Source organism: Cricetulus griseus, chromosome 8 (genome assembly GCF_003668045.3).
Source record: "Cricetulus griseus strain 17A/GY chromosome 8, alternate assembly CriGri-PICRH-1.0, whole genome shotgun sequence".
Classification (NCBI taxonomy): domain Eukaryota; kingdom Metazoa; phylum Chordata; class Mammalia; order Rodentia; family Cricetidae; genus Cricetulus; species Cricetulus griseus.
In genome coordinates this window covers 62,349,106-62,375,414 of record NC_048601.1, presented here as the reverse complement: position 1 = coordinate 62,375,414, position 26,309 = coordinate 62,349,106, and the positions used below count along the sequence as shown (strand labels likewise).

Here is a 26,309-nt window from a genome sequence, read left to right as displayed (position 1 = left end):
TTCTTAATTTCCTTACCCCCCTCTGCCCCTATCGCCTCCTCTCCCTTTGCCTTTCCTCCAAAACAACTCATTTAGCCTGTTAACTTCTCCAGAAGCAAATTTTAGGAAGCATAGCTGATTCTGGAAATTCTTTCTTTTAAAAGAAATGTTTTAATTAATTCTTTGAGAATTTCCTGCACTAAATGGTATTCACCCCAACTCCATTACTAACCCCCCCAGATCTATCCATACCTTACTACCCCCCCAACTTCATGCCCTCTTTTTAGTTTTAAAATGACCCATTGATTCCAGTTTCTGCTGTCTGTGTACTCCTGGATGTGAGGTCATTCACTGGAACATGCTGGACCTAGTGGAAGCCACATGATTTAAGCAGACTCACTCTCCCTCCCCCAGAAGCCATCAACTGTCCACAGCTCTCCATTAGTGCTGGGGCCTCATGCACCCCTTCCCACTCCAAAATTCTTTCATTTATAGACACAAAATGTTACAAGTGGAAAGCTACTGCTCATTCAAAGTCATAGAGTATCCCACTCTGAGATGCAGACATTAGAGCTGGAATTTTAAGTTCCCTGATGCAGCTCTCTGTCTTGTTGACGGGTGTGGGGGTGAGGGGTCACACACCTAAGGGAACCAGGACTGGGGAGGGGGAATGTGGCTGACTTGAAAGGAATGACAGGAGGAGGTGGTGGGTTAGCTCTTGTCCCAATCTGTGACACTAAATTCCATTGCCCACTACTGAGAAGTTCCAATTTTTCCTACTGTGTTTTTGCCTCAGTATAATCTATACACTGCTCTTAAGATGTCTAGGCCTAATTATCCAGTAGTTGACATTCTCCTCTGCACCATGGGTGTGGGCTTGCCTCTTCTCTCTCAGTATCAGGCAAACCCCACTGTGTGCTAAGAATCTATCAGACCTATCTATGCATGGGGACTGCCATGGCAGGGCCTTCGTAGTTTTCCTTAGCAGATCTCCTCCTCCTTCCTTCTTCTCCATCCTCACACTCAGGATGTAGCTTTGGCTGGGCTGGAATTCATTATAGACCAGGTTGGCTTGGAATTCACAGACACCTGCCTGTCTCTGTCTCCTGAGTGTGGGGATGTTTTTGTTTTCTCCCATTTTTCTTGTCTTCCATCTTTAATTCCCCCATTCTTTTCTTTCTCTGTTGTACCTTTCCAGTCCTTATGCTTACCATGATACTCATGGGACTTGGTACTGAAGACAGTTCACCCTGCACCTCACTGAAAGCACAATGTACTCATTCACTACCCAGCCTCACTGTGCTTTGAGGATGAGGCCTGCAGCGTGTATAACTTTATACGTTTCTTGCTCCTTTTAGTCTTTACAACTCTTGCCTGTCCAGTGATTACCATCATTACATGTATCTAACACATAAGAAATTGAGTCCCGTGCAAATTATATAGCCAGTACATGACATATTGAAGGGTGATTGTACAGTTTATATTTTAGAGCAGAAGGCCTGTATGTTACTTACTAAGAGAAGCAGTCTGGATATCCTGTGTATTTGGTCTTTAATTCACATTGACTTGAGCTTTCCAAACTGGAGGGGCTATAGAGGCCCATGAGTGGACACAGCCTTCTCTGGGCAGATGAACACCTGTGGGCCAACTCATAAATTTAGAAGGGAGGTTTTTGGAAGCTAAGCAATCCTTTTAGCTGTCTGCATTGTACCAGTTTCCTGGCTTTCCCCTAGCAAGGTGCCTTACACTGGTGCTGAAAACAATAGGAAGTTACCCACTTATAGTTCTGAAGGCTAGATGTCTTAAACAAGAAGGTATTGGTTGGGTTGGTTTCCTCAGGATACTTTGAGGGGAAAGCCATTTCATACCTTTTCCCCAGCTGTTGGTTGCTCCAGGCAGTCCTTACTCTTCCTTGACATGCCACTGTGTCACTCCAGTTTGTCTCCATGGTGATATGGTACACTCTCTGGAGTCTCCACATCATTAATCTCCTTCCCTATATAAAGAAGCCAAACATTGGATTTAGGACTCATTTAGATCCAGTATTGTGGAGAACATTGATCTATAGGCTATAGGGCTCTCCTTAGTTAGGATGTCCACACAAGATTTGTCTTTCTAATATGCCTGGTTTATCCACACAAACATTCCTTATAGTATCATGTTAATATAAAAGTTAGGCAGACATCTCTCCTGGTGGGAAACAGTTGTTTGGGCAGAAATGATGCTGCAGGGTTCCAGTGGGGAATCTTTGATGAAAATGCTTTGGAAGCTTTCAGGCTCAACCCAAATCTTCGGTGATGGTCTTTAGCTGTGGCAGGCTGGGAGATTGGCACTGATGGATGTCCTGGAGAATGTAGGCCAATGGCTAGTGCTGATAGATGGGCCTATGGGGGCCCATTGACAGTGTGGGAAATTCAATAGTCACCGAAATCAGGACCACACAGAATCTCAAGTCCTCTTACTGATGGTTATTAACACAAAGGCTAGAGAAGCCATGTCTCACAAACACTGCAGATTGATCCTAGAGACCATTCCCAAAATTCCAATTTTTGTATCATTTTATTGGGCAGTAGCTTTGTGCTATCATGGTTCATAGCTTGAGGCTGGTTCACTAGTATATCAACACCACCTTGGGGGTAGTTCATTAGTATATCAAAGCCTGCCCTGGGGTTAGCTCCTATATGAACTACCTGGTGACCTGCCAGGGACTTGCTTCTGAGGCTTAGGTCTTACTATAAAATCTACCTAGTGTCAAGTTCAGGTATCATATTATTTCAAGTCGCACAAAATGGCTTTAAGTTACACAAATAGTTTCTGAGTTAGTTCCTAGCAAGTATGGTCTCATCTTTGATGTGACCTCCACCCACTTTGTGCAAATAGTTATTTATTGCTTAATTATAATATAATGCCAAAACTAAGCATTTGACATTGGTGCAATGTGTGTATATAGCTCTAAACCATTTATCATATATCTAGATATACATAACACCACTGTAATCAAGACAGTGATTCCATGAGCATGAAGATCCTCTTTGTGACATCCACTTGATAGTCATATTTGTTTTCTTGTCCCTACTATCCTTAGCTCCTATGAATCTGTGATCTGTCCTGCTCTCTAATGATGTAATTTCAAGAATATTAAATGAAAAAGAATATGTCATGTGACATTAGACTATTTTTTTCCACTGAGCACACGTATGGTAAGAATTATCTCAGAGCTTATATAGATATCCTTTACCTTCCTTTTTATTGTGGACACTGTTGCAGCTAAGCCTTGAACATACAAATGTTTGAGGAGCACAATTCAACTTACAACATTTATTTTCTCATGTTTGGGTCCTGATGGGTCTGGTTCAGAATCTTGCCTCTCAGAAGAGGCTTGCTTTGCATTCTTAGCCAGATTATAGGTGTTATTGATGGTTAAATTTGGTTCCCAGAAATGGTGAACAAGTCCATGTTATTTGAAAAGTCATATTAAATTGTAAAAAAAATCCCCACAAAACCTCTAAAGTTTCAGAAAGTGGATAGTAATGAAGATTCTCAAGAAGTAGAAAGGCAAAGTGTTTTCCATCTAATTTGATGACTGTCCTTTCCTCACATTCCAGTGCTGAGTGAGAAAGGGAAAGAGTAGGAAAACTAGACTGTGTATTAACTGAGGGAAGGATACTATTGTAATCATTTCTCTACCTCCTTCGGAGTGTAGGCTGAGAAGGTGGTTGGAAAATGTGTGCTGAGTGGATGAGCCCATGAGGCACTAAACCCACTGGTCTCCAGGAAGAGGGGGAGGGTGAAAGTGTTATGTACCCTCTTCCTTCCCAAATACAACATTTGATACATGACTTCTTCATGTCTGGACAATGATATTTATATTCCTTGACCTGTTGCTGAAGGTCTCCTTCATCCCATTTTTATACAGGGATGTTCCTAGCTTGATGGATGGAGGAGGAGACCCCAAGGAGGCATCAGGTGCTGACTCACATTTTGTTGTCTTAGCTCTGGAAGGTAGAATAATAGAGGGCACAAGAGAGGAAAGTTAGGAATGTGACCTGGATTGATCCTGGATTCCCTATTACTTACTGTCTTTCTGGCCTTGACCTGTGATCCATTCCTTCTATCCTCTCTATCTATGCACTGGGTAGTAGGTATTTCTTTATATGAAGTTACTATGAAGTATAAAACATACAGAAAAAACATAGATTTCAACACCACAATATGAATTTTCACAAAGTGACAGCCCACACTGAGAAACTGAACATCCCCCAATCTCCAGAGTTTCCTTCTTACAGTGTTATAACTTATCCCACCTCCAGCAAGGTGTCTCCCAAGTTTTAATTTTGTGTTTACCTAGTTTTAAACTTATGTGGATGAAAATAACCAAATGTCTCTTTTTTTGCTTACTATCATGTTTATGAGATTAACCTAGGTTGCTGCTTTAGTTTGTATACTTCATTTATTGAGTAATAGCTCAATTGTGAACATACCACAATTTAACTGTTGGTGGACATTTTGGTTGTTTCTAGTTTTAGACTTTTATATATGAGTCTCTGAACATGGGTTGCTGCTTAAGGTGTACAGAGACAGACATGTAAGAGTGATACACCCAGAAATAATGATTGTCACCTCTCAGCTTTATAGAACCTTTCCATAATTTTGATGAATGTGTTTAATCTCACAGTATAGTGAGTCTTGGAGTAAGGCTGTGGACAGTTGCCCAGCATTTCCAAAGGTAGATAGGAGTCAATCCATGTTTAAAAACACAACGAAGGCCTAAGAGCTCATGAAGCTCAGGGGCTATGATGGGCACAAACCTTTCCCTATTGCTTGTTCATTTAGGTTGTCTCCATTTCCTGTGGTAAAGACTCTCCATTGCTTTGTCTAGTTTTCAGGGTAGGCTGAATCAGATCACAGAATATGTCCCCTTCTGGACTTTGAGGACTTAGGAGAGGAAGACTAGGAAGCAAGCCTCCTCCAAACCACCATGGCCCAGAGGGGGTGAGATGTGAGTAGCACTTGTGAACCTTAGAGAGGGCTGTCATGTAGAGGACAGGCACATATGGCAGATGGAGGATTTTGTTTTATTTTTTAAGTGTATTGGATTTCAGGGCAACTAAATATTTAACTTCTTTAGAAGAGAAACCAGGTAATTGAAAAAACAACTGTTAACAACCTTTTAGTAAGAAAGGAGACAAAGATCTCAAGTGCAATGATTCACTTTATTCAATATCTTCCCCAAATATTAGCATGATAAAAGCCAAGGAAAGGGAGGGAGATGAGGTGGTGGGGGTTTGGAGGACTGCAACAGTGGTAGGTAGTCTATGGAGAAAGCTCCAAGACCTTAGGAGGGAAGACTGAGAACGGTCCTAGGGAGCAGGTGGTGGTGCCTCAGGACCTCTGGCTCTAACACTCATTCCTGTTCAGGGTCTTGACAATGGCTGCAGTTGATGTCTTATGAGTAACCTCACAGGTATACAGGCTATGCCTCTCATAATCTGCTTTGGTCATCGAGAGGGTGCTGCTCAGGCTGTAGGTGTTGTCTTTGCTGTCTTGATCAGTGATACTCTCCAGGACGCCATCTTGTTTTTCACTGCCATCTACTTTCCACTTGACATTGATTTCTCTGGGGTAGAAGTCGTTCACGAAGCACACAACTGTGGCACCTCCAGCATCTAACTGCTCACGGGATGGTGGGAAGATGGAGACGGTAGGCTTAGCATCAGCCCCTGAGGAAGGAAACACAGAAGATGCATGAAGTAACAGGAAAGGTCTTTCTTTGGGTTCATTGTGTGTGGACAGTCACATTGTAGACAGACACACAGAAAAGCATGCTTATCCTTCAAGATAGAATGAGGCTAGGAAGTAAACATATACAATCTTGCTGGTTTTGAGTTATTCCCTGGTTCCTGGCTACTTCTGTGGAAAGTAAATTGTGTCTGACCCTTTGAAGCTATTCCCAGACTTCCTTCTATACCTGTCTTCCTTGAAACTGTGTTTCCCATCAGCTGCAATGGTTCCATGCTTCAGAGAGAGAAAACAAGCCAGTTTATCTGACATCCCTGGTGTTTGGGAGTCTGAACACACAAACACATTGGGTAGGGACAGAAGGCAGGTTTCTCCAGCCTCTTTCAAGAATTCTCTTATATCAGACTCTCTATGGCTTTTTTTGGTGTGGCCAAGCTAGATGCACCCTACAGACAGGGCCTTGAGCCAGAGTCCGTGTTTGGGTGTATGTCCAGCAACTCTCTCAGTTCTCTCCAAGGCCTCCAGGTGAGACCTGGGTCCTGGTCTGATGGTCTGTAACCACATGGGACAATTTTTAGCCACACCAGAAGAGGTCAACTGTAATGTTGGCCACCTGCCTGAGCGGAACTGTCTGGCTTCACTTCTGACCTTCAGCAGCTGCCAGATGGCTTCTTGGAAATCCCCCTCTGTGGGGATGCCAACCCTTAGGTGACAGAGTGATAGTAAAAATGAAAACTGAGAGCCCTTTGCCAAGAAAAACAACAGAATTAGGAGCAGCTTTTCTCCCCCTTTTAATAAATTAGCAGTTTTAAAAGGATTTGACGTTGTTTTAATATAATTAAAAGTGGTTAAATAACTTGAATGACTCTAAAATGACTTCAAGAGTTTTAAAAGGTGCGTAAATCACTGTGGTTGTCTGGGGAAGGGTCAACCACAAAAACAAATTAGTAAACAATTCTAGAGGTTACAGAATTAAAGTAACCAGGTTAAACATTTTTCTATCACTGAATTAAAGTACTGGAAAAATATGTTTATGCTAGATTTTTATTAGTCATATTTTTGTACAAAGAAAAATAGCTTACCTAACCAGTTAAAACATGTCACAAATTTATTTTATTTTTACCAGTTAATACGCCATATAATTTAATGGAATTTAATGAGAGCTTAGTCAAAGTAGATTTACCATGACTTGAATGGCGTACGAGTGGTGTTAATTCAATTTCCCTGGTATTGCTTTTACTTCCAAAGAATCATATGCTCTAATATAACACTGGGTACAAAACAGTTCTCTGCCTTTTATAACTCCCTAATGGGTAAGTAAGGGAATATAATGATAAATTTTGTTTCTGAAATCTCCAATAAGTCACCTTTTCCCCACGTTAGTGTACTGTCTGTCACATCTCTAGTCTCTTTTCATTAACGGCACCATTCTTATCATTGTGCCTCAGGAAAATGATCCTCACGGAGCGAAGGGCGCTACCGCGGGGTTTGTGTGGCCCTTAGCGGCCACTCTGAATGGTTGGCACCGCTGCGAAGTCATTGAGTCGTAAAGAAGCCGCTGCCAACCATTTCAGCCCCTTGTTGGCGGTAGAAAAATAACTGGGGGAAAACAAAGGGCCATATATCTTACAAAATCGTGGCCATTAAAAATATAATACTATTTCTACTATTATAATTCACATTCATGCAGACATGAGACAAAAAACGAGCTGTCTGCCAAGAACTTGTTCCTATAGCCTCTCATTCTGACATTTTGTGACAGATTTTAGACTCTAAGAATCACATCTCTTTGGACTATTCAATAGGCCACCTTTTCTACATCCCAAGCAGTCATAATTTTAAACATTTTACTGATTTTTTTATTTCAGGGCATGATGCTGATTTTTGTAGTTATAAAAAAAATTGTGAGACAAAAGAGGGAAAGCAGCCTAAGGCCCCCTCACTCAACTGCGCTATACCATGTTTAATGTAAAACTCAACACAGTATTTGAGGAAATTCAATACAATATGTCTGTTCTTAGCGCTCCAAGCCCCTCTTTTTACCTGCAGTTCCCACCTTTGGAGTCATTTAGCTGATCTCAATGAAAAGCTTTGCTTCCATATCAAATTTTACAGCCCAATCCAACTTTAGATCTTGCCCACCCTGAAGTGCCCTCATTCCTCCTCTCCTCAAATCTCCTACTTAAACTTCTAGAAGTCAACACTTGAGCAGTTAGATCCAGATATCAGAAGACAATAGACAATAATTACTTATATTTCATCCTCAGTCTAATCTCTTGATGGTGAGCACAGTATTAACTACTTTCTCCTCAACTAAAGCCTCCTTTTTTTTTGTCCCTAATCTCAACATCTTGAGAAACAGAAAATCTGACATTGTATGCCACATCATCTGATAAGCCCGTTCTACTTTCTCCAGATCAGCAGATTTTTCTGCAAATCAGCCAATTTTTGGAACTGACTTTAACTCCTAACATGAAAATTGTACACATAAAAGAAAGATAAGAAAAATGCACTTACGTTTTATCTCCAGCTTGGTGCCAGCACCGAACGTGAGCCACAGTGAGGACTCTGACAAGTCCCCCTCAACAAAAACCTGCCTCTGAAGCCAACCCAACTAGACTGGCTAAATTCAGATGAAAAGCCCAGCTCTTTCTTCTCCATTCCCTCACAAACCTGTTCTCACAAGCCTAACTTGAGTTTCTTTGCTCATCTGTCACTCTGGCTATTTTCTGGGACTCTTCTATTGATGTATATGGGTCACCAGGAATGATTCATTTAGCCAAAATATCACAAACTAACATAAATGATACAACAGAACCAAAATGTCACAAATAACTGAGCCAAAATCTACTTACGTTTGATTTCCAATTTGGTCCCTCCGCCGAAAGTGAACCACAGTGACTCATGTCAATGACCCCCTCTGCCAAAATCTGCCTCTGAAGTCAGCCCAATCACATTTGCCAAACTCAGAGAAAAACTATTTCTTTCCCATTCCTCTCACAAATCCTACTTTACTTGCCATTCTGACATGAAGGTCAGTCTGTCTGTCCAGATTCTATACTGGCTATTTTCTGGTGCTCTTCTATTTAACTTTTGGGTCACCAGGAACAGTTCATTTAACCCAAAACATCACAGACTCACACAAAAGACACAGTGGGACCCAAACTTCACAGACAGTTGAGTAAAAATGTACTTACGTTTTATTTCCAGTCTGGTCCCTTGACCGAACGTGTTTCACAGTAATCTACTTTAACTTCTCCCTCTACAAAAACCTCCCTTGATGGGCAACTATCCCTCTTTCCCCAATTTAGTTATGTTGGTTTAGAAAGCCTAAAAATTAGCCACTAGCCAGCCTGCTGTGGAACAATTTTCCCTCCTTAGCACCTAGTCTGAGAATGAAGTTTATCACATCCCTAAAATCTCATTTAGGAAAACACACAAAAAAAGAACAAAGTAACCTGATTAGACACAGTGAAGAATAAGTTGAGAAGAACACTTACGTTTGATTTCCAGCTTGGTCCCAGCTCCGAACGTGTATACACACTGGTTTCCCTTCCCTTCTTCCCCATACAAAAACTGAGTATTGCTTTCTGACTACTGAGCAAGGCCTTGTCTAGAACTATCAGTTTTCTTAATTATCCCATTTGCACCCAGAGACCATGTACAATCTATTCCCAGCATTGCTTACAGAGTTATTACTTGTCTTTACCCTGGAGAATGCTAGGATCTGGTTTGAGAGTTAGATTTTGCACATCACTTTTAGACAAAGAGGCTATGAGACACAGACAATGGAGAAAAGAGAGTTTGGAGTCTACTTACGTTTGATTTCCAGCTTGGTGCCAGCTCCGAACGTCCACCACAGTGGTAGTACTCCATTGTCTGCCTGAACAAAAACCCTCCTCACCGAAGAGGAACAGAGCAGTAGGGCAGCTGCTAAAGCTTAACCCCTTTTCCAAGCATGCGTGGAAGCTCTTGGGCTTCTCTGACAGAGAAATATTTATTTTCATGGGCGAGGCTTGAATTTGTAGAAGATAATTTATTTCAATATATATATATGATACTATGCACTATATCTCTTTCTTTAGCAGCTTACCATATAAGACTGATTATCATTTAATCATTTAAAATAAAGGAGGGGCTGGAGAGATGGTTAACAGTTAACAGCACTTGCTCTTCTTCCATAGGACCTTAGTTCCCAGCACCCATGTGAAGCAGCTCACAACTGCCTGTAACTCCAGCTCCAAGGAATCTTATACTAGCTGTTGACCTCTGTACCCACAAGCACACGGCACTCACTCACACATAGATAAAGTAATTTAAAAAAACCAAATAAAATAAAGAGTAGCCATTTGTTTATGACATTTACTGGGGTGAGTGGGTATGGGAACTTCTGCAAATTATAAACTTTGATATTAAGTCAGAACTCAGTGCCGCCTCTCAGTTAATAATAATTAAGACTGACTTTCTATTTGAATTTCTTTGCTTTAACGCTTTTCATAGAAGGTACACCACACACACACATAAACACACACAAAACCAAGGCTCATATCTTTGCAATGCACTTTGAAATTGAGTTTGGGCAACATATAAGGCAATGGGTCAGGTAGAACTCAGGTGTCACTGAGATCAACCAAGTTTATACTGCCTTTGGAGTTATTGTCTCCACTGCAACCAATTAAAGACACTGAAGAACTTGCTTTGAGTACTGATTTATTTACTACAGCCTTGTTTCTCTTGTAATCATCCATTCCCATCCCCTTCCTACCATGGTAAATTCCTTACAGTTCTACTATGGCCTCCAGCATTTGCAAAGCATCTTCTTTGCTTCTGAACACTCTGCTTTTCCTAGGATAGCTCAGAAACAGCTGTCATTCAAGATTCAGCTCAAGAGCATCTTTCCATTAGTGAGTTGGCTTTGCAGACAGGTTGTTAGGGCTATAGAACCCATTTACTCTTAACTGCTGTTGGATTCTCTCTTCCCTAGTAGATGGTAAGCTGTTTGTTGTCTAGTTAACCAGATATTTGAGAAGTATTGTCTACTATATGTAACTGACAAGCACTCATCAGATACTTGCATTATAAATGAAAAAGCAATTAAAAAGTCAATAATATAATCAGTGCGAGTAGTCTGCAATATGGATGAAAGGTTAGTACTGATCACTACAACAACCAACTTTTCTAGAGAAATTGCACATGTAACCAGATTAGACAGCCCAATTTATTTTTGTTACTGGGAGTTTTGCTAATCTGGAATGACAGATTCTATATTGTGTTTCACCAGAAGATGGAGAAAGAGAAGAATCAAGTTGGAGGTATAGAGAAAATAAAAATTAAGTGTGTAAAATAGCTGATGAACTCAACCAATATGCATCCTAAAGAGAATGGAGAGTGATTTTCTCCTTAGTTATAGAAGCGATATCAAGTATACATTGACATTTTCTGAGAACTTCTAAAGCACCAGGCGTTGTATATGGCTCACTATATTTAGCTATCCATAAGACCCTATGAAGTAGAAATTAATATTGACTGTCTTATAGCATTAAAGGGTAGAGCTTGGACCTGAATCTACTGCTCATGTGTTTAGCACATTCCCCTGATAGAAGCAGCATACATGTGAGAGAGTATCGGAGTGGGAGGAAGGAAAACCCCTTAAGCCATCCTGGGGGGCGGAATGAGTGGCTAAGTGTGCCCAGATGTCTATATAGATTGTATTGTTGTTTAAAAGGTTAAAAAAATACAAACACCAAATATCCATCAATAGGAGTTCGGTTAAACTAATTTTTGTAGAGCACAAATGAACACAAATCAGTCGACTGAGAGGAAAACTAGGTTTCCAGATATTTTCATGAAAATGTGGGGCAGTGAATGCTATGTATGGCCTGACACCATGAACCTTTAAAAATGGATCCTGGAGTACAGGCTTCTTCTGGAAGGTTACACCACCTGGGTCTGCTTAGGAGAACTAATGACACACTATATTCTCCTGTCTATTGTATATATGCTTTATATTGCATATTCTTTGACTGCTACATTCACTCATTTGATAATAGTTCATTTCTTACATTCAGTTTACAGTTGTCAGAAACAGAGATTATGCCACTGAGGAAAAAAATTAAATTCTTAGATCGCTCTTTTTCTTTTTCTCTATTAATTAAAAAATATCTTTAAACAGAGTTCAAAATGGTAAGAGCTTCTCTGGTTCTGTGTAGGAGTTTTTTTTTCCCAAATACAGAAATGGGGACTGTAACATGGGAGCGGATTAGATGAGCTGGCACTACCACAGACATAGCTCTGAGTAAACACGATTTAGTTTGAACAACTGATGCCTGCAGCAGCAGATAATCATTATGAAGCTGTGTTTGGCCACACAGTGGTAGCTGATGGGGCTGGGCTCTCTATTCTAGTAAACATACATTGCTGAGATATTGTTGAGATGTTTAGTATGGGACTCATTATTTGTAGGCAAAGGATGTCTCAGGTGCATTTATGAGGCTTTGCTGGGATCTATGCTTCTACAGCGTCCATGCTGGGAATTAGTTGATCTATAGAGGAAAGGCTAAATATCTGTAAGACAAGCTGGGTGGTTCCTGGACTTAATGCAGCAGAGTGATGGGAATAGAATTTGGAGATAAGCATTCCAATAAACTCATCCTCAATGTTGCTTCTCATTTCACCCCCAGGAAAGCCAAATAAATTCTCACAATCATTTTTAACCTGTTTGTGAAGAGAAAGGGAGATGGAGAGGAAGAGGGGAAGGGGAGCCAGCAAGCCCCCAAACACATCTATAAACTATCCTAAACACAAGTTATGTCAGTGATATTCCTTAGATATATCAATTTCAGAAACATGTGTTTTGCCATTATTAAATAATTTTGCCACCATTAAACAGTCTTTTAAGGAAGGTTCTTTTCATATTAGTAACACAGAAGATCACACAACATGTCAGAAACAAACAATTTTGTTCTCTGCAATGCTTGAGGGGTGTTGGCTTCCCTACCTGGCACCGGAATATCCATCTTGAAGCCTCCTGTTCAATATTCCTTTTTAGTTTGTCAGTCATGATAGAGTCCTAGATAGGCAATTCTTTTTGCTCCAGTTGGGCTTGTCTTTGGATAGTAAACTCACATCATAAAAGGCAGGCTGGTCTCCTTGGCCAGGAAGGAGGGAGACAAAGGAGGTCACTTGAGAGTGAGGTTCCTGTCTCTGCTTGTCCCTGGAGAAAGGCACGTGGGCACAAATTAAGTCCTTTCTTGCCATGTGCATGTGTGAACGCCATCAACATGACCCAAAACTCTGGTCCCAGTCTGGAAAATGTAGATGCGTCTCTTGTTTTCAGAAGGATATTAGGCTACAGCCATTTTGCTTCACATGAAAGAGAAAACAGCAACTGGGTCAGAGTTTACTAACCTCAGAGGGGCTAAGCCACTGAAATTTACATATTGGCTGCTGTGGGTTCCAGTTCATTTTATAGGTATGACAAGCTGAACTCTGAGCTCTCTGCCTTCCCCCATGTGTCTTTGTCATTTGAGTTTCACTCCCAAGGTGATGTGATTCAGCATGTATGTGTGTTATATTTGGGTGGCCTCCTTTGTGTCAATGATTGAGGAGGAAGGTGGTGAGCAAGATAGTTTGGAGATGCTGTGTCTTGTCCATGGACTTGTAAGGTTATTTGTGCTAAGCAGAGGGAGTTAAATACACTTCCTAGTGTAAGACACAGGATCTGTAATAAACTCATTAAGCTGAGTAATATTTCCAGGGGGAAAGCAGGCAGAGTGACTAGGGACGGGAGCCTAACTGCACTAAGCTGCTCCAGTGAGGGTAGTGGAAACTGCCAGGGAAGCACTTCTGTTCACATGTATGCTTCTGTGGAACAATCAACTGGGCAGCAAAGGGTTGGATACATGGTCTGCAGTGAAAGCCGGCAACTGAAGAAATTGAAGGAGAGTATAGAGATTGGCTGAGGTCTATGGGAACCACTGGACAATGTCAGTAACACACACACACACACACACACACACACACACACACACACACAGTCCTAGAATACCCAAGGCTGCTACTAAAGCCAAAGGCTTCACTTACCCATCTGCCTCACAGCACCAAGACAAACTGGAGAACCTCCCAAGGAAGGAAGGGAGCGTTAAGCCACCTACCTTGATGTGGTTGTTCCAGAAACTCATTACAGAAGGTAACTGGTCTAACTAAGCCCACTATGGCAATACGTACCTGGGTTCTACAGGTTTGAACTGGAATTACATCTCCCTCATCAATACAGTTTGATACATGAAATATCACGAGGAAAGAAAGAATTCAAATTCCATGGAAGAAATACAGACTGATGTGATCTTTAAAAATTGAGTGCATTTTCAAAATTATACTTCACATTTTTGTTATTGTTAATTTTGAGTCATTTTCTGTAGTTTTTATTTTTCATTTTCTAATCTTCACTCTTGCATTCATATCCAATAGTGGTCTAGATTAATTTGTGTATTGTTCAGTTAGGTTTTAGGATTGTTCTGTATGCTTTGCCACTCAGTCTATTATTGTCATTCTCTGTTATTCTTCCCCTACCTTTCCCTCTCCTTCCATTTTCCTTTCTCCTCTCATGCATGTGTTAAACATAACCTAATAGCCCTAATAACCTAATAACTCCCAGAAGCTGTGGAACCCTAACAGTATCCCAACTTTCCCCTCTTAGCTACTTTTCCCATCTTGAATTTTTCAAGGTTGATCTAGTATTAATTCTTATCCTCTGCCATATTCCATCCTTCTCACTCTTGATCTTTAAAAATTTTTTCTCACTCTTGATCTTAACAACTAAAACCATAATATACACCTTACTATCCCTTTTCAGTCATTATCCAGTATTTATTGAAGTTAAAGGGGTTACTGTTAATTGGCTAGTGTAGTATTTGCTTGCTACTGGGCACATTCAGAAGCTGTGGTTGCTTCTGCAGTTACTATCCTACCCTTGAAGTATTGTAGAAGTCACAGAAGACATCATGAATTCTTAACCCTGAGACTACACATCTGAACTACACAACTCAACTCGGCCACAACCCATCCCATTGTAAATACTTCAACAAAATGAATAAACTGTTAACAAATTTAAGTAATGAAATGACCTTGGATGTGCAATCTCCAAAGCAGTAATAAAAAAGCATGAAGAACCAAACAACATAACTCATCTCCAAACTCCTAATCCTACAATCATGGCCTCTAATGAGGATGAAGTAGATGTAACCCAGGCAAAACTCAAAAGAATGATTATAAGCATGCTAAAAAATCAAAGAAGAATATAAGCTAAGAAAGATAAGTAGTTGAATAAAATTAGGAAGTTGGTGCAAGGTATGAAAGAATTCATAAGAGATAGACACATCAAACAAACAGAGATACTAAAAATAAAAACCACAATAAGTCAATTAAAAAGCTTCATGGAGTGTATCAAGGAGAGGACAGAATCTGAGCTTGAAGACAAGGGGTCTAGGAATATTCCAAGGACAAACATGAGTTAATAAGAAGGTGCTAGCTGGATACCATATGAGAAGACCATAAATGCAGGATAGAGAAAGTTCACTGAAAGCTGCAAGAGAGAAGCATAAGTCATACAAAAAAGTCCCATTTAAAAAAAAAACCAATAGATTCCTCAACAGAAATCTTAAAACCCTGGAGGGCATGTGATGATGAATTTCAAGAATGACCACAGCTGCTAGTCCAGACTACTATACTCAGCAAAATATATTGCAATTGTTGGAAAAAGAAAAGAACCAATTCTACAGAGGATAGTAGAATAAATTATTTAGATTTAAAAGAATGATAAGTACATTCAGAGGTTACAGGGAAAAACAAGGGATGTCAGAATGATAGTTAAATGAACAAAGTTCAGGAAAACACTATAAAATCAACATAATAGAAATCAATATATGTTTCTCAATGATAACTATGAGTAGTAATGCCTCAACTTCCCAAACAAAAGATACAGATTAGCAGGTTGAATTAAAAGCTCAGGATCCATCTGTTTGATGCCTCAAAGAAACACACATAACCATCAAGGGTAGACACTGCCTTCACTGAAAGGATGGAAAAACATATTCCAACCAAGTGGAACTAGGGAATAAGCAGCTATTATCATTCTCATACCTGACAAAATAGCCTTCACACCAACACTAGCCAAAAGAGACCAAGAAGAAAGGAGAAATCCACTAAGAGGACATTGCTATTCTGAAAAAAATGCACCAACGCAGGTGGGCCTAAATTTATATAAAACTTTACTAAACATATCATCATATATTAACCCCAACACAGGAATAGAGGCTGATTTCAAACTTCTGTTCCTCCAATAGGCAGGTCATACTGATGAATGCTGAGCTAAATGATATCAAGGGTCACATGGACTTAAGCAAGGACTACAGAACTGAGGTCTGTGAGCTCAGGGGAATTTTTAAAGCTTGGAACCCCATTTGTTTTGGGGTCATGCACACTGCCTGCTTGTAATAATGCACCTGCAGCACAGTTCCTTCAGTTGCATGTACTATACACACAGCCCCTTCTCAAAACAACGCACTCAGCAGCCTCAGAACTCTTTCTATGGCCTTGTTACTAAGAGACATGGTGGGGTTGGTTCTCTGTTTTGATTGATAGATTGAGTAATATCAACATTTCTCTGCTACACATATCCCCCCCCCAATAATCTGGTTTTAATCATATACTTGCCCTGTTATGCATGAGCATATGATGGTAAATAGAGGATTCCTCCTAAAACTTTACTAAAGGACAGTTTTACCTTACTGCAAATGCACCCTATCTGTTTAGGACTGAGCAACCCGTTAGCTTTTCACACTATGATACATTGAGAGTACACTTGAGTAAACACTGGCTAGCCATGATTGTGTTCAGAGGTGAGGGTATGTGTAGCCCCATTCCTTTGATATGCAGAAACTTTTTAAATTTCACACAATCACATTTGCTAATTCTTGGCTTCATTTCCTGAGCTATTTGAGTCTTTTCCAATCGTGAAGTGTTTTTACCTAACAATTTTAGTGTCTCAGGTCATACATTGAGGTTTTTGATTTTCTTTGAATAGACTTTTTTGGTACAAGGCACAAAAGGATCTAGCTTCATGACTTTACATTTGGATGTTCAGTTTCCCCATATTTTTTCATGATACTTTGTTTTGATTGATCCTCTGTCACACTTCTCTCTCTCAGCCCCTGCCCTCCATCTCTGCTTGTACCACCACTGTCACTATTCCACTCTCCACTTTTACACTGAACAGCACCTTCCTCACCCCTCACATCTTTTAAAGCACATTTATTTACTCCATGTGAGTTGTGACCTCTAGGTTCCTGACCTCCACCTAAAGTCCCATGTAAATACACACACACACACACACACACACACACACACACACACACACACACACACACACACACAAATTAGAAGCTGGGATCTGCACATGAAGGAGAATTTTTTCCAGTTCTATTTGTTTTCCTGTTTTATATGAATAAAATCCATTGTGTTTATAAATAATATTTTCATAATTTATTCATCAGTTGATGGACATCAGGTTGATATTATTTCTTAGTTTTTTGTGTATAGAGCATCAATAAACATGAATGTATAAGTATCTCTAATAGGATAAAGATCCTTTGGCTATATGCCCAGGAGTGATATAAATGGTTTATATGGTAGTTCTAGGTTTAAGTTTTTGAGAAAGCTTATATTTACTTCCATGGGGGCCACAGCAACTTACATTCCCACCACCAGTGAATAAGGCCTCTTTTTCTACATACTCATCAGCATTTGTTGTTTTCTTAATGATAATAGAAAGTAGAGTGAGATATCTATTATTTTAGTTTTGATTTGCATTTCCTTGATGATAAATTAATTTTTTTGACCATGTATATTTTTTATTCAGTTCATTATCTCATTTATCCATTGGAAGTTTTGTACTTTTGTTGTTTGTTTTTTGCAGTTCTTTATATATTCTAGGTGTTAATCCCTTATTAAAGTATAGTTGGCAAAGATTTTCTTTCATTCTGTAGATTGGCTATCATTATGCTGATCATTTCTTTTACTGTGCAGAAGCTTTTTAGTTTTATGTAATCTCACCTGTCAATTCTTGATGATATTTCCTGTGTTATGGAGTTCTATTTGGAAAGTTTTGCCTATATTTACACTTTACAGTTTTTTTTCTATGCAGTTGCAGGTTTTAAATCAAAGCCTTTGATACAACTTTGAATTACTTTTTGTCCAGGATGACAGGTATGGATCCAATGTAGTTCTTGTGGATTTCGAATATGAAAGTTAATTTTTTCTAGGGCACATTTATGTTTTTGACACATTTGTCAAAAAAATGGTATGTCCACAAGTTTATTTCTGGGCCCTGTTACAGTTCATTGTTCTATATTCTGTTTTTGTGGAAGTTTACCTTGCTGTCTTAGTAACTATGGCTCTGTGGTGTAGTCTGAGTCAGGTGATGTGATGGCTCTGGCAGGATTCTTCCTGCTTAGGACTGACTGGCTTGTCTACTCAAGGTCTTTTGCGTTTCCATATAGGTTTAGTACTTTTCCAGTACTGTAAAGAATGTCATTGGACTTTTGGTGAGGATAGCATTTTGTTAGTGTAATATTTCACCACATTATTTCTGCCAATCCAGGAACATAGATTCCTCTTGTGAAATCCATCCTTTTCTGTGCTTTTGTGATGTAGAGCATCATTCTTCCTTCTCCGTGTAGTATTTTTAAAACCACCTCCTGTTATGTTGACTTGGTGGTTATGAGCTCAGATTTTGCTACTCTCATGCTCTAGTTATCAACTTAAAAAGAGTAGCATTGGTAGATATATCAATCTTGGTTGGCTGCTATTTGCTTTCAGGGCTTGAAGTACATCATTTCATGATTTCCTGGCTTTTGGAGTTGCCGATGAGAGATTTGATGTATTCTAGCATTTGTGTCATGTAGATGAGTTGGTATCTCCCCCTACAGTTTACAGTATTCGTTCTTTGCTTATTGCTTACTATTATACTATTAATATTGTTTAGTGTTTCTCTGTGTAGCTCTGGCAGTCCTGGAACTTGGTTTGTACACTGGTTGGCCTCAAACTCAGAGACATCCTTCTGCCTCTATTTCCCAAGTGCTGTGATTAAAGGCATGTGATACTATGCCCGGCCTATTTCCTGGTCATAATATGGTGTGAAGAGATTTATCTCTTGTGAAGTCTGTTTAGAGTTCTGAATTCCTTTTGCATTTCAATGTCTGCTTCTTTTTCTAGACTTGGGAAAAAGGAGAGACAGGAAAAAAAAGATTTGCCAACAATGAAAAAGTTTAAAACCAGAAAAGAAGAAAAAAAACAGCTTAAGAAAATTATAAAACAATTGAAAGTATCAAAATATCACTCTGTGTGTGCTGTGTGTGTGTGTGTGTGTGTGTGTGTGTGTGTGTGTGTGTGTGTGTAAGAATCAGGGGTAAACAATAAAGAAAGAAGGAAAAAGAAACTAAGAAAAATAACTACCATAAACTGTAAAAATGCATGAACAAAATTAGATGATTGTATGAAGAGGGTTAACAAAAATATAAAAACAAATACAATACAGTAAATATTCTGAGGAGTGGCGTGGGGGGAAGAAGCTCATGGAATAAACAATAGGGGGGAAGAAAGTGGGGGTGTGTCGGAGCAGCTTCCTCTAAAAAGCATACTGAGGGACAGAGAACGTCAGAACTTGCGGGCTCAGTCTCCCGGTTATGTTTTTGCTGAGTCTGCATTGTTTAAGTGTCTGATCATTAGAGATGGCTTTCCTTGTTGCTGACTAGGGACCTCTGCTGGCCACACTGAGCTTTAGAGTCTGTGTTTCACTCTTCTGAGTGGGGTGTTCTATCCATGACTGATCCCGATGCTGGAGGAATCTCACTAAAACCGTACCTGGATTTCAGGATGTGTGAGCTGTATGCTTTCTTGTCTTAGAGTAGGACTGCTCTGCTGAGGTTAGCTCGCCTTTCAGGAATTTTGCTTCCCTTCCCCTTCTAGGGAAGTCTAAGTTGGAGGCAGTATCTAGCTGATTTCTGTGTCACACTTACCTACCCCCCTTCTTTTTCAAGTATCTTTCACTTTCTTAATGAACTTCTGAAATTCTTCCTCTATTTCTGTCTTTGTGATGAAGTCCATTTTGTCCCCTGACTCTCCTTCCTCAGCTCACACAGAGGCAGTCTTCTGTTTTATCCTTGCATATCAAAGTCCCAGGCTCCCCTTGCGCCCGCCCCACCGGAAGAAACTGCACCTTACACTGAACACTAATCACTGATCAGAACTTCGGTGATTGCAGACAGGTGGAAATGATGCAGACTCAGAGCCGTTATCTTGGGTTATCTTTGGCCATTTACTGACACCTGAAACCTTTTCCTGTCCTCTGCGTGTGACATAACATATATGAACAGAACCCGGTTTTCCTTCCCTATCTAGGTAGAACAGAAGAACGACAACAAGCCATTTGATAACGGTAAAAGGAGGGGAAATGTTAATTAGTAAAGTTGGAATAGTTATACAATTTATTTAAGTCTACATATGGCAGAAATGTTGTTTAGATATCAAAAATGAAAGGAAATGAAATGATCTCTCCTTGCTACCTGCTCAAGGCAGTGCAGAAGCTGTGCCAGCAGATGGCAGTGTTGTATAAGCACTGAGCACACAGAGACCCGGTCACGGGTCACTGAGCTTGGCCCCTGAACGAAAGCAGTGATCTGAATCTGCTCAGGTCCCCACCCCACCGGAATGGGTTAAGACTCTGTGTTTTTTTAGAAAATATCCTCTCTTTCTCTCCCTTTCTTTCATTTCCTCCTTTCCTTTCTCTCTCTCCCCCTCTCCCCACCTCCTACACACACACACACACACACACACACACACACACACACACACACACACACACACTGGAGTATCTATGCAGGTATACAGATACATATGTATGCTTCCTACCTATCTGAACTTGTTTGGGCGCTTTTCTGACTATTTCCAGTATGCATAAATAGCTGTGTCACAGAGAAACAGTGATGAGAAAATGATCTCACAGTGTTCCTTATCACCTGCTCTAGTCAGGGTGCGGAAGCTGAGCCAGCAGATGGCAGTGTTGTATAAGCAGTGAGCCCACAGAGGCCTGGTCACGGGTCACTGAGCTGCCCCATGAATAAAAGCAGTGATCTGAATCTGCTCAGGTCCCCACCCCCGGAATGGGCACAGACTCTGCTGTTTTAAGAAAATCAATCTCTCCTCTATCTCCTCCTGCCCTCTGTAACTCTCGCACACACATGAATGAATATCATATATAGGAACATATATATGCTTCCCACCTATCAGAATATTGCTTGTTTTTTGACTTTTCAGACTTTATTTCTAGAATGTATGTATAGTTTTGACACAGAGAACAACGATAAAAACCACAGTCAACAGGACCAGTTATAAGGCTTTTAATTATAGCATCAAACTTGAAAATATGCTTCATAGATGATAAATTGTCTCACCAATACTTCTGTTTTCTGCGTAGGCTATCTGAAATAGCTCTGGGGAGTTTTAATAGCTGTGGAACAAGATACATGAAGAGCAATGCAGAGAATCGCCAGTAATATGTAATATGTAATATGGCTAGTGTATGGTAGGAACCGTTCTTTCTTTCTTTTTTAAAGATTTATTTATTAAAAAAAGATATATTTATTATGTAGACAGTGTTCTGCCTGCTTAGATGCCTGCAGGCCAGAAGAGGGCACCAGATCTCATTATAGATGGTTGTGAGCCACCATGTGGTTGCTGGGAATTGAACTCAGGACCTCTGGAAGAACAGCCAGTGCTCTTAACCTCTGAGCCATCTCTCCAGCCCAGTAGGAACCTTTCTTGTGTGTTTGCAAATCAATTACTTATGCTTCCTGAGCCTCTGGTTTGGATATGTATATAAAACATGCTGTAATATAGGCCTGGTGAGATGGCTCAGCTGATAAAGGCACCTGCTGCTAAGCCTGATGGCTGGAGTTCAATCCTTGGGACCCATATAAGGGACCATGGAAGGAGAAAACTAACTCATACAAGTCCTTTGACCTCCACACATGTGCTATGGCATGTATTACCCAGCCTCATACACACATAAAATCAATAAACAAACAAGTGTAACAACTTTGAAAAGCCCATATTGTAAATTTATTTATAAAGTCAGGAAGTCTAAAATTAGATAAGCTGGCTGGTGGCAGCACTTGGGAGATAGGAAGTGGATGCAGGTAGATCAAGACTTTGAGGCCCTGTCTTTTTTTTTTTTTCAGATTCTTTTATTGGATTAGAAACAAGATTGTTTTACATGACAATACAAGTTCCCTTCTCACTCCTGTCCTCCTGTACCACCCCACAACTAAAACCCTACCTATCACATATCCTTTCTGCTCCCCCTGGATGGTGAGGCCTTCCATAGGGTGTCATCAGAGTCCATCGTATCCTATGGGATAGGGCCTAGGCCCACCCCCATGTGTCTTGGCTCAGGGAGTATTCCTCTACATGGAATGGGCTCACAAAATCCACACCTATTCTAGGGATAAGTACTGAACTTCTACAGGAGGTTCTGTAGATTTCCGAGGTTTCCTCACAGAAACCCATGTTCCTGGGGTCTGGATCAGTCCCATGCTGGTATTCAGTCTGGGGAGCAAGAGTTCCCTGATGTTCAGGTCAGCTGTTTCTGTGGGTTTCACCAGCCTGGTCTGGACCTCTTTGATCTTCACTCGTCCTTCTCTGCATCTGGATTCCAGTTCAGTTCGGTGATTAGTTGGGGGTGTCTGCTTCTACTTCCACCAGCTGCTGGATGAAGGCTAAGGATGGCATATAAGTTAGTCATCAATCTCATTATCAGGGGAGGGCATTTAAGGTTGCTGCTCCTCTGTTGCTTAGATTGTTAGCTGGTGTCATCTTTGTAGATCTCCAGACATTTCCCTAGTGCCTGATTTCTCTCTAAACCAAAAATGTCTCCCTCTATTATGGTGTCTCCATTCTTGTTATCATCTATTCTTCCCCTGACTCAACCTTTCTGCTCCCTCATGTCCTCTGTATTCGTCCTCTTCTCCCCTTCTCATTCTCCTAGCTCCCTCCCCCCTCTTCCCGTGCTCCCACTTTGCTCAGCATATCTTGACTCTTTCCCCTTCTCCAGGGGACCATGTATGTCTCTCTTAGGGTCCTCCTTGTTTATTAGCTTATTTGGCAGTGTGGATTGTAGGCTGGTAATTCTTTACTCTACATCAAAAATCCACATATGATTGAGTACATATCATGTTTGTCTTTTTGCGATTGGGTTACCTCGCTCAGAATGGAGAGGATGTGGAGAAAGGCAACACTTCTCCACTGCTGGTGGGAGTGCCAACTTGTACAGCCACTTTGGAAATCAGTATGGCAACTCCTCAAGAAAATGAGAATTAGTCTACCACAAGATCCAGCAATTCCACTCCTAGGCATATACCCAAAAGAAGCACATTCATACAACAAGGACATCTGTTCAACAACATTCATAGCAGCACTATTTGTAATAGCCAGAAACTGGAAGCAGCCGAGATGCCCCTTAACCTAAGAATGGATAGAGAAAATATGGTACATTTACACAACGGAGTACTACTCAGCAGAAAAAACAATGGAATCTTGAACTTTGCAGGATAATGGATGGAAGTAGAAGAAACCTGTCTTTCACTTTTTTGGTTAGTGTTACCCCAAGGTATTTTATGTTGTTTGTGGCAATTGTAAAGGGTGATATTTCTCTGATTTCTTTCTCCACCAATGTGTCATCCATCATAGTAGGGCTACAGATTTTTTTGAGTTAATCTTGTATCCTGCCACTTTGCTGAATGTGTTTATCAGCTGTTGGAGTTCCCTGGTAGAGTTTTTTGGGTCACTTATGTAGACTATCATATCATCTGCAAATAGTGAGAGTTTGACTTCTTCCTTTCTGATTTGTATTCATTCCCTTGATCTCCTTTTGTTGTCTTATTGCTCTAACTAGAACTTGAAGGACAATATTGAAGAGGTATGGAGAGAGTGGACAGCCTTGCCTTGTTCCTGATTTTAGAGGAATTGCATTGAGTTTCTCTCCATTTAATTTGATGTTGGCTGTCGGCTTGCTGTGTTCCTGTTATCCCTGATTTCTCCAAGACCTTTATCATGAAGAGGTGTTGGATTTTGTCAAAGGCTTTTTCAACATCTAGTGAGATGATCATGTTTTTTTCCTCAGTCTGTTTATATGGTGTATTACATTGATGGATTTTCGTATGTTGAACCATCCTTGCATCCCTGGGATGAAGCCATGGTGGATGACTTGTCCGATGTGTTCTTGTATTCGATTTGCCAGTATTTTATTGAGAATTTTTGCATCAATTTTCATGAGGGATATTGGTCTGTAGTTCTCTTTCTTAGTTGTGTCTTTGTGTGGCTTGGGTATCAAGGTTATTGAAGCCTCATAAAAAGAGTTTGGCAATGACCCTTCTGCTTCTTTTGTGTGGAATACTTTGAGGAGAATTGGTATTAGCTGTTCCTTGAATTTCTGGTAGAGTTCTGCACTGAAGCCATTTGGCCCTGAGCTTATTTTGGTTGGGAGACTTTTGCTGACTGCTTCAATTTCATTAGAGTTTATAGATCTCTTTAAGTTGCTTATCTGTTCTTGATTTAATTTTGGAAAGTGAAATGTGTCCAGAAAATTGTCCATTTCCTTTAGATTTTTGAATTTTTAGGAATACATGTTTTCGAAGTATGACCTGATGATTCTCTGGATTTCCTCTGTGTCTGTTGTATGTCCCCCTTTTCATTCCTGATTTTATTAATTTGCATGTTCATTCTGCTGGATTTCCTCTGTGTCTGTTGTTATGTCCCCCTTTTCATTCCTGATTTTATTAATTTGCATGTTCACTCTCTGCTGTTTGGTAAGTTTGGATAAAGGTTTGTCTATACTGTTGATTTTCTCGAAGAACCAACTCTTCATTATATTGATTCTTTGTATTGTTCTCCTAGTTTCCATTTTATTGATTTCAGCCCTCAATTTGATTATTTCCTGGCATCTGCTCCTCTGGGGTGTATTGGCTTCTTTGTGTTCTAAAGCTTTCAGTTGTGCTGTTAATTCTCTAGTGTGATTATTCTCTTGTTTCAAGTGGGCACTTAGCTCTATGAACTTTCCTCTTAGCACTGCTTTCAAAGTGTCCCATAGGTTTGGGTATGTTGTGTCTGCATTCTCATTAAATTCTAGGAAATTCTTAATTTCTTTTTTATTCCTTCCTCAACCCAGGAATTGTGCAATTGGGTGTTACTTAATTTCCACGAGTTTGTAGTTTTTCTGTAATTCGTGTTGTTGTTGAATTCTAACTTTAAATCATGGTGGTCTGATAAGATACAGGGGGTTATTTCAATTTTTTTGTACCTGTTGAGGTTAGCTATGTTGCCAAGTATGTGGTCGATTTTAGAGAAGGTTCCATGTGGCTCTGAGAAAAAGGTAAATTGTTTTGTTTTGGATGGAATGTTCTATAGATATCTGTTAAGTCCAATTGCACCATATCTTCTATTAGTTCCTTTGTTTCTTTGTTAAGTCTCTGTCTGGTGTTCCTGTCCAGTGGTGAGAGTGGGGTGTTGAAGTCTCCCACTATATGTGTGTGAGTTTTTATGTGTGATTTGAGTTTTAGTAAAGTTTCTTTTACAAACGTGGATGACTTTGTATTTGGGGCATAAATGTTCAGAATTGAGACTTCTTCCTGATGGATTTCTCCTTTGATGCCTAGGAAGTGACCTCCTTCATCTCTTTTGGTGAAGATTTTAGATTAAAGTCCAATTTGTTGGATACTAGGATTGCTACCCCTGCTTGTTTCTTGGGTCCATTTGATTTGAAAATCTTTATCCAAAGTTTAATTCTTAGGTACTGTCTGTCTTTGAAGTTGAGGTGTATTTCTTGTATGCAGCAGATGGATGATTCTGTCTTCTTATCCATTCTGCTTACCTGTGTCTTTTCATGGGCAAGTTAAGACCATTAATGTTGAGGGATATTAATGACCATTGATTGTTCATTCTTGTTTGCTTTTGATTTGGTGATGGTGGTGAAATTATGTGTGGGATTTTATCTCTTTTTCCTTTTGGCTGTTGGTAAAGTGGGATTATCTATTGCCTATATTTTTCTGGTTGTAGTTAACTTCCTTGGGTTGCAGCTTTCCTTTCAGAACTTTCTGTAGGGCTGAATTTGTGGATATGTATTGTTTGAATCTGGTTTTGTCATGGAATGTCTTGTTTTCTCTATGTATATTGATTGAAAGGTTTGCTGGGTATAGTATTCTGGGCTGGCATCCATGGTTTCTTAGTGTAGGTAGAATATCTATCCAGGACTTTCTGGCTTTCAGATTTTCCATGAAAAAGTCAGGTGTAATTTTGATAGGTTTGCCTTTATAAGTTACTCGACCTTTTTTCTTTGCTGCTCTTAATATTTTCTCTTTATTCTATATATTTGTTGTTTTGATTATTATGTTGTGAGGAGACCTTTTTTGGTTCAGTCTATTTGGTGTTCTGTAGGTTTCTTGTATTTTCATTGGCATGCCTTTCTTTAGGTTCAGAAAGTT

The 26,309-nt window shown here is 40.0% G+C and overlaps 1 gene segment (V, D, J or C); it reads right to left on the bottom strand.

The window, feature by feature from the left end:
* Positions 1-5,376: 5,376 nt before the first annotated feature.
* LOC113837073 overlaps positions 5,377-26,309 on the bottom strand; it is a 41,225-nt gene continuing 20,292 nt past the window's right edge. Inside the window, 3 exon segments of the V gene segment in view lie at positions 5,377-5,699; positions 8,574-8,619; positions 21,825-21,829. Coding sequence covers positions 5,377-5,699; positions 8,574-8,619; positions 21,825-21,829 — 374 coding nt within the window.